At 42.9% G+C, this 16,476-nt stretch overlaps 1 protein-coding gene across 1 annotated transcript; it reads left to right on the top strand.

Moving 5' to 3' along the window:
• The first annotated feature begins 1,439 nt into the window (after positions 1-1,439).
• coa1 (cytochrome C oxidase assembly factor 1) lies at positions 1,440-15,891 on the top strand. Its single transcript, XM_085255174.1, has 5 exons — positions 1,440-1,548; positions 6,010-6,117; positions 14,158-14,309; positions 14,583-14,659; positions 15,527-15,891. Exons 2-5 carry the CDS (start codon positions 6,024-6,026, stop codon positions 15,657-15,659), a joined length of 456 nt encoding a protein of 151 aa, XP_085111300.1. The 5' UTR covers positions 1,440-1,548; positions 6,010-6,023; the 3' UTR covers positions 15,660-15,891.
• Positions 15,892-16,476: the final 585 nt, after the last annotated feature.

The following is a 16,476-nucleotide window of genomic DNA, read 5'->3' as shown; positions in this document are numbered from 1 at the left end:
ATGCTGGATTAGTTTAGGAGGTTGGTGGGGCCGACATCAGTGCTAAGTTTCTAAGGTGCAGTGGTTCAGCCCTCGTGACAGTTTCATTCAGTTTCTGTAATTCTGCTTCACATTTGTCTCTAGCACATTTTCACTCTAATCCATTATACTGGTCTACACGCTGTACCGTTCCATTGTGATGAGAGAGCTGATGTGAAAGCTAAGCTCTCAATTTACAGACCAGTCTGCATCCTTACCCTCACCTGTGGTCACGAGCTTTCTGTAGTGATCGAAAGAACACGATGGCGACACAAGCAGTGGAGAAAAGGGTGACTTGGTTGGGAATTATTTGTTTTAATGTCTATATTTAGAGTTTCAATGAGTATTTTTTTTCACTTTCAATACAAAATTTTTCTGTTTATTTATTTCACTTACAATATTCTTTTTCAATGTCAGTATTTTTTTTTGTTTCATTTTAAACTGGCTTCTTTTTAACCCCATAAGAAATCAGATGATAGAGCACAGAGAGCGGAGCTGCGGCACTACATGAAGAAGCAGTGATGTGCCACCGATTTCCTGTCCGATCCGATACAAGTAAAAATCAGGGTGGTATCGACGATACTGATCCGATACCGATACTTTGTACAAAAACTTATTTTATTTATTGTGTCTCAAATTATAGCTTCATAATGCTTATAGGACATCAGATTACTTGTTCTTATCACTTAATAATAAACAATTAACATATAGAAATAAGAACCTGAAGTTGTGCTATTTGAACACCTTGCCTGCCTGCAGCACTAAAGGACTCCCTGAGAGACGTCTGTCTCGCCCTAGCAGCACCTGTCCTCCTCTTCAGTTCACCTCAACATACGCTCGTCATATTCTGTGATATGATTTACTCTGAGGTGCTTGATGAGGTTAGTGGTGTTGCCACAACACCTCACTGTCTTGCCACATGTATCGCAAACCACGTCTTTGCTGTTTGTGAAGGTAAAATACGTCCACATATGACTCCGTTTACGCTCAGCTATTGTTGTGAGTGCGCACACCAGGGGCTGCCACACATTTATACAGCCGTGTTTCACACATGACTATGAAAGACGTGAGAGGAAGTAGTTCCTTCCAATGTAGAGAATCAGAATGATATAGTAATTTACCCTAAATTACTAAAATATCGATATTTTAATATGAGAATCGCTTCTAGAACATAAATGACTGGTATGGGAGGAATCGATGTTTCAGTATCGATCACATCACTATGAAGAAGTCGGGAGTGACATGTGAGGGTGATGCAGGGCATGTATGATGGTGGTGAGACGTGCTGCTGATGGACCACCATAAACAGGTCCCGTGTAGTACTGCAGTAGAGGAAGACTTCCAGCTTCAGCTTCTTTCTGAACCACGCCCGACAGGGTCTAATATCATATTTCGATAAACACCCCCTGCGTGAACAAGCGACAACCGGCCCATCCGGCTGTTTGATAAAGCGCACCCACAACCGATTGGCTACGGGTTTTGTGACGTTACCGGATGTGGAGAGAATACAGTGGTCCACCGTAACGCGAGGTGAGTGTTTGTGTCGACGTGTGGTGTTATAGTTGTCTCCAAGGATGCACCTTAGCTGTTTAAATATCATTGTGAGCAACCTTGACACGCAGCGAATGCGCGGTGTTTGCGGCTGCATGTGTTTCAGCATTACTCTTGCTGGGACCCAGTATGCACAGAACACGTCTGCCTGCCTTGTGCACTTCACACCGGTGCTTATCTGCTCTCAACAACGGTCAACAGTCTGCGCAGCCACGACGGTGCTGCTGTTAGATCTTTTCCTTTCCACTTTCTTTGCATTCTGACGGATTATTGGAGGACCTGTTGCAGCGCTGCGTGTTTCACTCATGCACTGAGTTAGTGCAATGCTAACGCTATCTGTAGGCAGTGATAGACCAGATGCTGGTGCAACCCATTCAGTCCACACATGTAACGAAATCAAACCGCAGATGATTCTGTGCAATAACGAGAAACGACGCAGGGAAAAAGTATTGAACATGCGAAGAAAGGGAGGCGCGAAAAGTCACCACACCGTCTCAAACCTGTCAGGAATTACAAAGCAATCTTCCAAATTAGCATCAGCTGGTTCAGTCCCAACCGGTGGCCTGTGAAGACGGTGTCATTAACAAGGTTTAATACAGGACACATCCTGTAATAGGTAAAACCAATGAGCTCTCTCAACATGTACTAATACAGTCTGCTCAAACATGTAACGTCCAACACATGTTTGCAGGCCAAAGGCGTGCGCGTCTCTCCAAAAACACCAGACCAACAGTGAAGCTGTTACCGGTCATATTAAAATCCCACAGCTCTCTTCTGCATTCAGAATTTATTTATTTATTTTTAGAAAGAGGGGCAATACATATTAATGAACATGTTAACAAATGTAAATATGCCAGATTATAGCCTTGGGCTAATTTCCATCTGCAGACCCTCTGGGGAATAACATCAATGTTGATAAGATTGAAACTGTTTAGATCAATCAATCAATCAATCAATCTTTATTTATAAAGCACTTTTCATACAGAAAAAATGTAGTACAAAGTGCTTTACATAGTTAAAAGCAGCCCACCCCACCCTCCAACTCACTCCCCACACTCTCAATACACATATATACCCCCACCCACACACACATACACACACGCGCACACTTAAAGAGTAAAAATTGGGCTGGGCTCGCATGAGCCAAGTGAGGAAACACTATAACAGAGAGCCGTCTGCACCGGGAGCCGGTCACAGACCGCAGCCTCCGGGCTGGGCACACAGCAGGAGGGAGGCAAAGGAGCCCCCCAACCAGGCTGAGAGGACCCCAGAGACCCAGCAGCCACGGTCAATAACAGCCCCGGTGCAGAGAGCGCCCTCTGAGGAAACACTGGAGATATGACGCAATACGATATATACAGGGTAAAATGATAAAATAAATAAGAACAGGATACAATATAAATATAAATATAAATGGAGTAAGAAGATTAAAAAATGAATAAGAATAAAATCAATAAATATTAGGTAAATCCTAAATTAATAATAGAATAACAGGATAGAATAAATAAGCATAAAAAATAAATAAACGCTAAGTAAAAGCTAAATTAAAAAGGTGGGTCTTGAGCCTGTTCTTAAAAACATGTACGTTCTCTGCGGCCCTGAGCTCCTCCGGCAGGCTGTTCCACAGACGAGGACCATACCACTGAAACGCTGCCTCTCCGTGAGTATGTGTCCTGACTTTAGGGACAATCAAAAGGCCAGTACCAGAGGACCTCAGGGTCCGCGAGGGTTCGTATGGTAAAAGCAGATCTGAGAGATAAGAAGGCCCAAGACCATTAAGACATTTAAAAACCAATAAAAGAACTTTAAAATCGATCCTGAAACACACGGGGAGCCAGTGCAGCGATTCTAAAACCGGTGTAATGTGGGCCCGCCCTCTGGTCTTCGTCAGCACACGAGCTGCCGAGTTTTGCAAGAGTTGTAAAGGTGAAATATTCTTCTTAGGAAGACCAGAGAGCAGGGCAGTAATCAATGCGACTGGTAATAAAAGCATGCATCAGCATCTCCGTGTTGGCCCGAGAGAGAATAGGGCGGACTCTGGCTATATTTTTTAGATGATAAAATCTAATTTTAGTTACATGTTTAACATGTGGGATAAAACCAAGCTCAGAGTCAAAAATAACACCCAGGTTTTTCACTTGTAGTGAAGGACATAGTGAAAATGCCTCTAATTTAGACAAGAGTTTCTCTCTCTGAGCCTCAGGACCGACAATTAAAACTTCAGTTTTGTCCTGGTTAAGCTGTAAAAAGTTTTCTGCCATCCAAGATCTTATATCCAAGATACAGTTAAAAAGGGCATCCATTGGTCTGGTGTCATCAGGAGACACGGAGATGTACAGCTGCGTGTCATCAGCGTAACTGTGGACGTTCACTCCATGCCTCCTGATGACACTGCCGAGAGGCAACATATACAAATTAAAAAGTACAGGGCCTAGAACCGACCCTTGAGGCACACCACATGTCATTTCATGGATCTTAGAGGAGCATGTTCAATTTTGTCTATGGCGACATCCTGAATAACATCCAGAAGTCTCTCTAACAAAAATCATCAGTATGTCAGCAGATCTCCCTGCTCTGCTGACATACTGACAACAATCAGAACCAAAAATGTCACTTTTAAACGAACCACTCAGTCAGTCCAGTTTTCTTTCATTCGGCACACCTCAGCCCTCTCCTGGTTTCCCTTCCTCAAGAAGCAAAATGATATTTAAGAAAGAAAAGTGTTACTTTTCAAAACCCCGTGTACTTAACTATACTTGTTTACTTGTTTCTTATGTAGATAGTTTGTCTTGTGAAAAACTCGTGATGAGTTGAACCTTCTAAGGCATAGGTGTCAAACTCTGGCCCGCAGCCTAATTACATTTGGCCTGCGAAGCCATACCAAGTTATTATCAGAGCTGGCCTTCTGGTATCATACAGCTAATATATATATTGTTTAGTATTAAGCTTTGCTTGTTCCATATTCAGTTTTTCAGCACAACGTGTTTGAGTCCATAAGAAAAGATTCATTCTCATATCTGGAGGAAAAAATATATTTCAATAAATATTAACGTTAGCCCGCGACTTTGTTCCAGTTTTGAATTTTGGCCCACTGTGTGTTTGAGTTTGACACCCCTGCTCTAAGGCCTCTGCATGTCAGCTAAACAGAGACTCTCAGCTGCAGTTAAACTTCCCTATTATAGAGGTGCAGCCATTGATTTCTTCCTCAGTCTGAGGAGCCACTTGCGCTGATATAAAACTGCCAGGCTGAGCCTAACATTTTGGCTCATTAGCTTCAGTTATATTTGTCATGTGCACGTTAGCACAGGGTCAAAATGTATTTGACGAGCAGAAGACAGTCACTCAGCAGGACAGTAAGGGTTAAGGGTCAGTAAGAGGAAGGGTTTTTATTTTTATTTAAATACTAACAAAAAAATAAGAATGGGGTGACCAGTGCAGAGTGTATTGTGTACCTGAGAAACTGCAGGACAGCTGTGTGCATCCTGTGAAGTGTTGTGGTTGAGGTGTCGACTTGGTGGTAAAATCTGTTTTTGAGTCTTGTAGTCCGAGCAGACAGAACCTGTAACGTCTGCCAGATGGTAACAAAGAGAAGAGCTGATGTGCTGGGTGGCTGTGGTCCTTGGTGATGCTGTGTGCTTTACGGAGGCATCGCTGGAGATAAATGTCCCGAATGGCAGGAAGCCTCATGCCAGTGATGTGCTCTGCTGCTTTCACCCTCCGGAGTGATTTCCGGCTGCTGGCACAGCAGCTTTGTACCAGACTGTGATGCAGCTCGTCAGCAAGCTCTCGATCGCACACCTGTAGAGGTTTGAGGGGATGTTGGCGTTCATGCCAAACGTCCTCAGCCTCCTCAGGAAGTAGAGTCATCGTTGTCTGTGATGAGGCCTTTGATGGTTGTGTCATCCGCAAACTTAATGATGGTGTTGGACTCATGTTTAGCCACACAGTTGTGTATGAACAGGGAATATAGGAGGGGCTAAGCACACATCGCTGTGCTCATATGGATTACCTGTGCTAGGTTTGGACATGTTCAATCTTAGCAGCCACCATAAACACAGGATACATATGACTGAAAATAAGGGAAACCAGACTTGGATGCATTCACAGAATGTGCATGTATGTGTCTTTGCCTGTGTTGGCAACCTTTACCATCATTAGCTGAGCTGTCTCATGGATGTAGGCGGTGATATTAATAGTACTTGTTCAACTGTATGTGTGTAGGAGAGGGGGTCAGGGGGTCACCATATGTTTTGCTATTAAAAATGACAAAACGTGTTTTTTCTCTTTCAGAAAATTGGAAATGTGTAAGACTGAAGCCTCTCAGAAGCTTTTAGGTTGTGTCCTGTAGTTACCACAGAATTCATGGCAAACCATGAATACTTCCTTATTAAAACACAGACGCTCTCTGTATACTGACCAGATCCTCGTCATTATTTTCAGGAAAGAAAGCAAGCATGAGGATTTCCAACAGTCACCTGCAGCAGCTCACCATCTTCACCACCGTGCTGACGGGTGCAGGGATCGGCACAATGTACTACCTGCTACAGAGTGAGTACAAAAGCTTACAGTTAGTGAAACTTTTCATTTCAGCAGCTTCGATCATGTACTGTCGCGCTCAGAAATGTGTCATTTGAGAGTGTAGAAAAATTCAACTTGACGTTAACTTCAGCTGCACTCCTGAGAGTGAATTCTTCAGGTTTTCAGCTCCAGCTGACCTGGGCTGGCTTCAGGATTTAGCACCACTCTGTGGTTTGTTGCACATGTTCAAAAACATGGTGATCTAATTACTGTTTGAATGTCATCACCTGTTTTGGTGGTTTAACATAATTTAAGTTGGGTTTAACCTCCTAAGACCTGAACTCTTCCACAGCAGCATTTTTAATCTCTTTGATATTTGGGCTGATTGGGACCTGATGAATGTAAAAACAAACTATTACCAGATTATTTTTTTATCTTTTTGTTTTTAAGAAAAATAAGAGCCACATATGAGGATATTTGTTTAAAATTTTGAAAGAACAGTAGCAGGATAATGTCCTCGTAAGTGGATATCAGGCCCTTATAGAGCAAAATTGAGTATTTTGGTCTAAATAACCCAAAATGTGACGTCCACATATGTGGACGCAGGTCCTAGGAGGTTAAAAGAAATGATAAAAGAGAGGTGCATGATAATGTACTTTTACTAATTGTAAACATTTTGCACGTTATGTGTGCAGTGAGTGAATGATAAAGCCTAACCCTTCTTGCTCTAATATCTGACCCTCTTCTACCTCGACAGCTGACAACACGACTTTGCAGTTGTGGTGTCCTCTTCTAGAAACTCCACAATCTGAGCACATTGTCATTCAAAAAGCAGCTAAAAGCTCACATCACTACGCAGGATGCAGGATAACCTTTAATGATGCCCTTTAGCTCAGGTGCCCCTTGAAGGCCTTTGCCTGGGGGAGCCACAGTAAACATCTATGGGTGGCATCAGCTGAGGACCACCAGCCAAGGATGTTTATCCCCTGTTGTTTAGCCCCCAGACCTTGTGCGATCTCTGTAATCACAACCACATGCTGGCTTTATGCTTCTGCTGCCAGTTTTCTGGTGGCTGGCATCAGCGCTGCTCCCGTGCAGCGTAGACTGCAGAGGAGGAGTGAAGTTGAGGAGCCAACAAAGCCCTGATACCTGACTTCCAGTGAGCATATTACAGCATTTCAGTCAGCCTCCCGAGACTCAGCTGCCAGGTCGAGTACTTGGATTGCTTCCTCTCATTGCCAACCTCAAACCCTCCTCCCACATCAACAAAGAGAATCGTAGCAATTTCAGAGCTGGATCTCTGCCCCTTCATCGCTTTTCTTGCCAGCCTCACCATCATTTGCTTGATCTGTCTCCCTCTTTCCTTCCAGCCCTGGACGACCCTTCTTCTCCGCACATGTCGTCCATGAAGTTAAGCTTAGCTTCGACCTGGCCATGCACTGAATGCTTCAGAATGATGCTGAGGTCGTTCTCCAGATCTTGCAGTTGCAGTCACTTCCCTTTCTCTCGGTGACTTGATTGCCTGTGTCCACTCTGGTTCTTTCCTTTCTCTATTTTCTGCTCACTTTAGCGTTTGTTGGTGCACAACGTGCTGCTGCCTTCAGAGGGACTACTTTGCACCGTTGGTTCGCCTGCCTCCACTTCCTGCCTTCTGTCTTGCGCTGTGGTTTGAAACCTTGGCTTTGAGTCCCACTTGTCTGGCCTGTTATTACTGTGCAGTGTTGCCCCTCGCCCTTTTCCTTGCACTTGCATCTTCCCTGTTGTATCTGCAGCCCTCTGAAGGTAGTCACCTCTGCCCACTCGTATCTGCACTACCTCATTACCTTGGAGAGCCATGGTCAGTCTGATAGGTCTACTTTTATGGGACTAGCTTTGTTAAACTGTCATTTGGGCAGCATTTTATTTTATTTCCCTCTTAGATGGTTTTTATTTGATTTGAAGCTCCTTGTGATTTGCATTTTGAAAGGTGATATAAATAAAACTTACTCACCGTGTAAACCAAAGAGCCACTCACTGAGGCACAAACTGTTATGGCAGTGTCTTGATGAGTGACGAAACATCCTGTTTCCTGTTCCAGTGCTGCAGCTGATCAGAGTTAATTAACTCTGAGTATTTTCACCCGGAGTTAAGTGCACGCGTGAGTAGAGAAGGAAAGCAATCGTCAGTAGAACCTCAATACCGCCGTTCACCATGGTAACGATTAAATAAAGAGCAGAGCCTCCATTTTTATTCCATGTCAGTGGTGACCACGATATATCATTTTATTATAATTTACACACTCATCATTCAGCCTGCTTGGACTTTGATCACAGTAAGTAGAACATTTGATTTAAAATTGGATTATTCAGCTGCGACCTTAAAGGACCAGAAAGTGAAATTCAGCCACAGTTTAATGACGGTGAGATTAACCCAGACAAGACCTCGTTTCCCAGTTCCAGTTGGGCCAAAGGTTTTTCCATCAGTGTGACTGCTTATTAAAGTTAATAGATCTGTGATGTAATTATAATAAGAGTTCATGTTAAGTACAAAAAATAGCAAAGTAACGATTAACTGGGATTTCATTGATTGGAAAAACTTCTCTTGCTCTGCTACGTGATTTGATAGCAAATCTATGAATGAGAGAATGAATCTGAGTGTCAGCAGGTGGGGAGAAGTTGCTTGATGAAGAAAACCTGCCAGCCAGCATGTTTACTTCAGACTCTGTTGCCCTGGTAACTGACTTAGCCCTTATCACAGACTTAACAAATTCAGAGTTTTAGCTGAGCCTACTTCCTGGAATAGGGCCAGCTATACCGTTGCCTCGATGTCCTCCATTGTAGCCGTGTGCAATAGCAGCAAGACACAGAACACCTGCAATGGAGCTTGGATGCTCAGACAGCATTTAATCGACCATTCCTGGAACAAACATGAATAGAAACATGAATAGAAACATGAATAGAAACAGGACAGGAAAAATTTGCCGCTTCCATCTGTTTGAGAAAGTGGGTACAGAAGTTGGATCACAGAAGGTCTCAGCACAATTAACCTGCTGTTTAAGGGAAGAGAGCTTAATTTACCCAGCTTCAGTCCAACTCTTCATACTGGAGACCTACTGGATGTCTGCACTGTGATGGTTACTGGAGCCTGTTGCTCCGTCTGCTCTCACATCCACTAGCCACTGAACAATGCTGTTATAGGTTGTGTCTTCTCCCCTTCTCCATCTCTAGCCTTGGTGGGGCTTTTCTCATATTGTTCCCCTGCCACTAAGAGTACAGTTTATTCTCTTGCCTTCTGTCTGATAAACCTTATCAAGTGGTGACCAAGGCTGTGAGTCTTTGCTTGGCAGATTCTTAGAGATCACACTTAGCCAACTTTCAGTGCTTCCCCAGAACGTCCCTCCCTGCTAACATACGGGGGCACTGCTCCTTGTGGTTGTTCGTTTTGTAGCCAAGCACCTCAGCGGTCGCTGCTGCTGTGGTCTAGATCAGCTGATTCGTTTTGGAGATGGTTGCAGTAGGGATTGTCTGTAATGCTTTGTTCACATCTTTTAGTAGAGAAGATAAAACTTAGATAAAACTTTATTAATCCCTCGGGTAGGTTCCTCTGGAAAATCCAGTTTCCAGTAGCAGAACATTGACAGACATTTGCATAGTAAAAAAAAATTTAAATTAAAAATAAAGAGGGGAACACCCAGCGTGTCATAAATAACAGATATTAACCCTTTCTGAGATGGATACAAATATAGGAACATATCAGCCGTCTTCAAGCCTCTGGAAGTAGGACATCTGAGATTGAACAAAGTGTCTGATCTGAAGCTCTCTGAGAAGATTTGTGTGCAGGAGATTGAATGTTTCAGAGAGTTTCATGAAAGATACGAAGCACCTACTGCACCAATCCTGAAACACAGAATCGCTTAAGGATGGTTGAAAAACATAATGTGGTGAGACTGGACTCAAAGGAGAACAGTCAGTCTCACTGGTGTTTTTTCATCTGAGTGTGTGCCTCACCACTGGATTATCAAATGACTTGATGGAGGCCAAGGAAAGTGGAGATCCAAGTATTGCCAAGACAGATGTGTCTTTAACAGGAATTGGAAATTAAACCAAAACCTGGTCCAGCATATATTAGATGCCCAATAGTAATACTGGAAATTATGCTTAGACTTGTGGAGACCAGAGTTTTTCACTCAAGGGTGTTTGCCCCTCCATGTGTAAAAAAATAAAATGAAAAAGGCGTGGAAGTGTTGCAGTGTTTACGGTGTATTCAGTTCACTTTGCATCCTGCAAACATACGGAGTAAAAATGTAGAAAATAGGATGTATAGATTCACATGACAAGAAGACCAGGTGATCCTCTACATACAGGGATACTTTATGCATGACTCCTCTCCTCCACTTCCCAGAGACATCTGCTCAGCCTCGTAGCATGGCCAGTGGCTCTATATCCACATCAAAGAGTAACGGGCTTGAGGGGACACCCTTGCTGGGTTTGGAGGTTAAACAGCTGTGACTGCTGGGAGTTTGAAAGGATTGAGGGTTTAGGGCAATTTTATCCAAAAATTAAATTTGGGTCCAAACTTGAATTTTCCCAAGCTTGAGAATAGATACTCGCACTCCACACAATCAAACGCCTTCTTTGTATCCAGGGAGCAGATACAGTCTGGAGTCTCCGTGCGAGGAGAATATAATATATCAAACGGATGACAGATACTGGTTTTTAATAAAGCTGGTTTGATCTTCAGATGCGATTGATGGTAAAACGATTTCCAGCCTATGCACTAAAACTTTGGTCAGTGAGTAAGGAGACTGACCTGTAAGATGAGCATTCGAGTGGATCTTTACCTTTCTTTAGAACAACAGTCATACATGCTTCATAGAACGATGAAGGGACTTTGGCTGACTCCTTTAAATATGGCAATGCTACACACAGTTGAGGTGAAAACAATACTGAGAATGCTTTAAAAAAAAATCAGGAAATCCATCTTGGCCCGGAGACTTTCCAGACTGATGAAATCTTAACTTCCGCCTGTTTTATAGGTTCCTTTTTATAGGTTACATTTCGGAGAGAGCGTGGGATATTCAAAGAATTAAAAAGTTCTCCATCAGAGTTTTCTCCTGTGGAAGCTCAGAGGTATAAAGTTGAGAATTGAGAGGCCTGGATGTGTTGTTACTCTAACATGATCTGAGGTGATGGTACCATTGGTCGTTCTGTTTTTGGGAATATGCAGTTTTGCCTGGATGCCCTTCAGCTGTTGGATAGCATCCTGTCAGCTCTGTCTGTGCATATAGAACAAACTCTTACACTTTAGAAGCTGACATTAAACTGAGTGTTGAAAGGATGTCAAACATAGTCTGCAGCATTACCGTCTATTATATAATTGTGTTTTTTTTTAATCCTTGGATATAGCTGAAGTATTTCTTTGATTTGGTTAGCTAATTCAAGTCACTCCCTTTTTCCTCATGTTTGCTGAATAAGAAATGAATTGCCCCCTCAGAAAGTCTTTCAGTGTATCCTAAATCGTCAGGCTAAATATCTCATTTGTTGTATTCGTTTGGGGGAAAGCAGATTTGTTTTTTCATGAATTTTAGAAAATTCTTGTCTGCAAGAAGAGTTTAATTAAATCACTAATGTTTTCCGTATTTTGGGGCATCGGGAAGATTCATGATTGGCACGAGAGTTTAACGTATCAGAAATGACCTCATGTTTTTCAAAGCACACATCTGGATCTGTAACGACTGAAACACCTCTGCTGCCCCTCCCCCAGTGAGATGGGTGCTATCCGACCTGCAAATGTGTGTTTCCTGTTTAAACAACACAAAACAATATAAAACAAACCACCGCTGCCCTGCACTGTTTGATGTGTGAGAACATCCTTTTAGCAGGGTGGTTTACACCTCAATATTCCACCTAACGAGTCTACAGCACTACCCAACCTCGACAGAGATTCGTGCACAGATAGAGCCATGCATGTACAATAGGGTAAGGTTGTCCTGCAAACACAAATGAAACCAACACAACCGAGGCCACTGTGCCTCCTAAAACGTTACTATTAGAATCAGATCATTCCCACCCCTCCATACTCACTACTCCATAACCACCCCCACTACTTTTTCCCCAGCTGATGACGGCTGCCAAAAGGAAAAGCAGCGAGCTCACCAAAACACTTCCTACCTTATTCAAAAAGAGAAAACAAAAATTCTGTAGAATAGATTCGTAATTAAACCTTTAAGCTTCTGGTCAGATATGGCTGTGCCTTCAACCACATCAGAACAGAACATCTTACCAGATACACAGAATGTTGAAAAGTGAGAAAGAAAAAAGTAAAATAAAAGCGGCACCAATACGTGCATGTATGTACTGTATTTCCCGGACTACAAAGCGCACCTGAATATTAGCCGCACAAGCTAAAATCAGGGGAAAATCCTGTTTTGTACATACATTAGCCGCACCTGACTAAAAGCCGCAGGTGTTTCAATGTTGACTTATCATATGTAAGAGAATATGCACAAAGGGAATTGTCAGGAAAGAGATGGCTGTTTGGAGACACACCCCTTTTATTAATATTTTGAAAAACAAGTTATGGGTACATATTTGCACATGTAGTACATAACAGTAACCTACAGCACACCAGAACAATAGATTCGGACTACCTTTTAGGCTCAGGTGCAGCGACACAGCTTTAACAAGAAGAAAAGTCAGTCATTCACCATCTTTCTCTTCTTCCTGCCCACTGAAACCACCAAAGTCCTCTCCTCCAGTGTCGGATACAAACAGGCTCAGGGTGGCTTCGTCATCCACTCTCAGCTTCTCTCCTTCGTTGTCACTTTCAAAACCAAAGAAATCCTCGTTGTCAGAGTCGAACACCCTCTGAAGGGCCGTGGCGGTGTCCTCCTCTCCATCATGCAGCAGTCCAGCCCTTAGAAATCCGTTAGTGATCGTGGATGTTTTCGCACTTTTCCACGCTGTCAGAATCCACCGGTGGAGTTGGGCATAACTTGCTTTTCGCAAGTTTATCGCCGCTCATCATCCACACCTCCCGCTGAACGCGTAGCGCTACTTTGAAGTTTGTTTTTCGCGCTACTTCGTACGGCACTACGTTGCCTGGCGGACGGACATGTGACTAACATACCACTCTTGAACCTCGATCCTTCCGCCAGGCAACGTAGTGCCGTACAACAGCAGAACAAACAAAACAAATCCTCTTACGATATGACAACAATCATGGACAATCCATAGAAAAGCCGCACCTGACTAAAAGCCGCAGGGTTCAAAGCTTGTGCAAAAAGTAGCGGCTTATAGCCCGACAATTACGGTATACAAGTATGCAGAGTGCTGACATGAGCAAATACTTAAAACCATTGCTGAACAGTCTTCCCGTAACCATAGCAGCCAGGTATCATCTAGCCTCCTGCATACTGCAGCAAAGGATAACGTGACTGCGGTAGTTAATAACATAACATGGATGCTCAGGATGATACAAATACAGTGGATAGGTTGTCCACATAATCCCTCGCGTCAGCGGCTGAGCAAAGCCATCCCTTCTCTCTGCTGGTAATGTTATTGCAACTTCCCTCCCCGCCGAGCCTCGCGGATCAGAAGGTCCTTTATCTGATAGCGATAAAGGCGAATGATTACAGGCCATGGTCTCTGAGCTAAGTTTGGCTTAGCAACAGGTGAGCGATGGGCTCTGCACTCACCTTCGATGGATTCCACCAGACCTGCATGTTCTGTCGGCTTTCCAGGTCATTAACGCTGGCCACCAGTTTAGCATTGCTTTCACTAAAACTGGAACAGACATCCTCGTAATTCTCTAACCAGCTAACGTCTATACAAGTATAGAAGTGTGACGCTTATGTTCTGAATAAAAGGGAATAACTGTCTCCTCGTCCTATCACATCCCTGCCAAATTCACTCCATATGAACCTTTTTAAAAACTAAACTCTTGGTTTGTGTTCTGTGAAAGCTTATTTTAACTTTAAGTTTTGAGTGAAAAGAGTAACTGTTTCCATTCATACTTTAAAATCTTGTATTATTTTCTAGCTTTCCTGTTTTTGTTCACTCACATATATCATTCTGTCTGCTGTCTACTTAGAGAACTTTGCTGCGTCAGACTACCACAGGCTGGCTTTGCAGGAGTTGGAGGCATGTCCAGTTGCCATGGAAAGCCTGGGGGCGCCACCTTTAAAGGTCCACAACATCCATCTGACTGACAGATACAACCGTGTAGATAAGCACACTGCACAGGTACTGTCCTTTAGGAGGGCAAGTGTGCCAATAACACAGACAACCGATGCTGTCATCCCTGACTTCTTTCTTTTCTAGTTTTGCATGTGCAGCTAAACTGGTTTTCCTTCTGCGTATAATTAAAGTATTTGCTTACAAGTAGCTTTTTAAAAGTATTTAGATGTATAGAAAATTGGTGTAAAATCCACATAGTGAGCAAATGTAAATCACAAACTCAATCCTATTGCAAAGAACTCTGAATGTATTGAGTACTGAGTGTAAATTGCTTTGCAGATAAAGATTCCTGTGACAGGGATTAAATCCGGAGGCTATCTGTGTGCGTCTTCACTGAGGGATCCCAACACAAACAGGTGAGACAGTTGTGCCACAACTGAACTGCTGCTGCTGCTGAATTTGTATTCAGTTTATTTTGACATAGTGATGTGACTGACGGGCGCCAGTTTAGCTCAGTAGGTGAGCAGAGTTAGGCTGACATCAACATGACTGACATGCAGACGCTGCCATTCGTCATCAGCATATTACATTTTAGTGTGTGTGTGTTAGTGCATAACCAGGACGCGTGTGTGTGTGTGTGTGTGTGTGTGTGTGTGTGTGTGTGTGTGTGTGGTATATCATGCATATAGTGCCGTTGATATTTGAGTTGTATTTACATTTTCGATTAATGAATAACTAATGGAGAAAAGCAAAAATCATTATTTTTGAAAATATCACAGAATAATGTAACACTTCACATGCTTTATTGTAGAGTGTTGTGTTGAGCTGACACATTGACAGTAGTCATTTTTTAGTCATTTTAGGACACTTTATATTGTAAAGACCGTGTGTGTTTCAGGGCTGTGCGTCCTGATAGAAATCTTATGTAATGTGTTTTGGGTACATTCAGTGAATAGTTTATATTCACTTTGTAACTGACTAACAACCCTTTACCGTGTTAGTAGTCTCAGGCGTGGCTTCAACTTTAACACTAAAAACCACACAAACACACATCCACACAAATAACAACAAAGCTGAAACAACATCTACGGGTTTCTAGGCCTTGAATCGTATTTGCAGCCGAACACTCTTCAGCACACTGTATGATGACTGCTGTGAAACTGTCCATAATTGTTTTAACCGCCGTCAAAAACAAATGAAGCAGGATGTGAACGCTAACCATAGGGACTGATGTGAAAGCTTGATGGTCGCTATTCCTCACACGCGTTCGTTACTCCTTGCAGGTGGAATCTGAAGCAAGCAGTTCTAAAGCTCAGGGAAGGAAATGCCATTGACCTGCTGAATCCTCCATCAACTACAGCACAAAGCCACGCAGCAGGGCACGCAGACGGGGTAGACGTGGGCCGCTGGCACTGACCAGCTTTATGAACAAAGAAGAAGCAGGCGCTGAAGATGTTTTGAGCTATATTTACTCCACATTCATTGTATGGTCTTCTTTTAAGGGAACCATCAAGAAGAAAAGCTCTGTCAGTGCCGCAGACTGCTGCAGACTGTCAGAGCTGAGTGGACTTGTGCACTCACTGCTGCCTCTGTCACAAATCATGAGAAATGTACAAATATGCACCAATCAATAAATGTTACAAATGTATTAGTTTCTAACATAACTGACTTTCACACAGACTTGCAGATGTGTGTGTCTGTATGTGTTCAGGGGAAACGGTCTGATATTCATAAAACAGGACGTAAAGCTGTGGTTTCACTTTTACCGTAACCTTCTGCTTCCTGTGCAGATGTAGAGCGAACGCACAACCACCGATATAAAGAAGGCATGTTTGCCATGCTCGGCTTTCTGTGGTTTCTCTTCAGCTTTTTATCCTGTTATTTTTGCTCTCGGTCTCAGTCAACATTTCCAAAATAACAAATTTCCAAAATAGCAACACTTGAAGCTATGTGTGCGTGTGGATGCACTATCATTTGGTCATAACACTTTTCCTACTGTCACAAAGATTTTCAGACAATGTTTTATGGAGATGGTTGGACTTGTGCACTCAGATCATTACATTTTAGGACAGTGACGCAGTTTTTGTAATTTTGTCTCTGCACAGCACCGCAGTGGATTTTACTTCAACCAGCATGTGATTCAAGTACAGACAAAAGAACCGATTCGTTTTAAGTAAAGAAACTGTTGTTTAATACTTGGATGCAGTCTAGAGTCCATGAACATCACCAAATA

The sequence above is a fragment of the Mchenga conophoros genome, linkage group LG18, assembly GCF_057382185.1.
Source record: "Mchenga conophoros isolate Kocher_MC1m ecotype Shallow Benthic linkage group LG18, M_conophoros_male_GT1.1, whole genome shotgun sequence".
Classification (NCBI taxonomy): domain Eukaryota; kingdom Metazoa; phylum Chordata; class Actinopteri; order Cichliformes; family Cichlidae; genus Mchenga; species Mchenga conophoros.
This window is presented reverse-complemented; position numbering and strand designations above follow the sequence as displayed.

Excerpts from the sequence above, each read along its gene's own strand:
- coa1 (XM_085255174.1), top strand. The coding sequence starts at position 6,024 with ATGAGGATTTCCAACAGTCACCTGCAGCAGCTCACCATCTTCACCACC. Across the intron at positions 6,118-14,157 it reads AATGTACTACCTGCTACAGA|AGAACTTTGCTGCGTCAGAC; the intron begins GTGAGTACAAAA and ends CTGTCTACTTAG. Across the intron at positions 14,310-14,582 it reads TAGATAAGCACACTGCACAG|ATAAAGATTCCTGTGACAGG; the intron begins GTACTGTCCTTT and ends ATTGCTTTGCAG.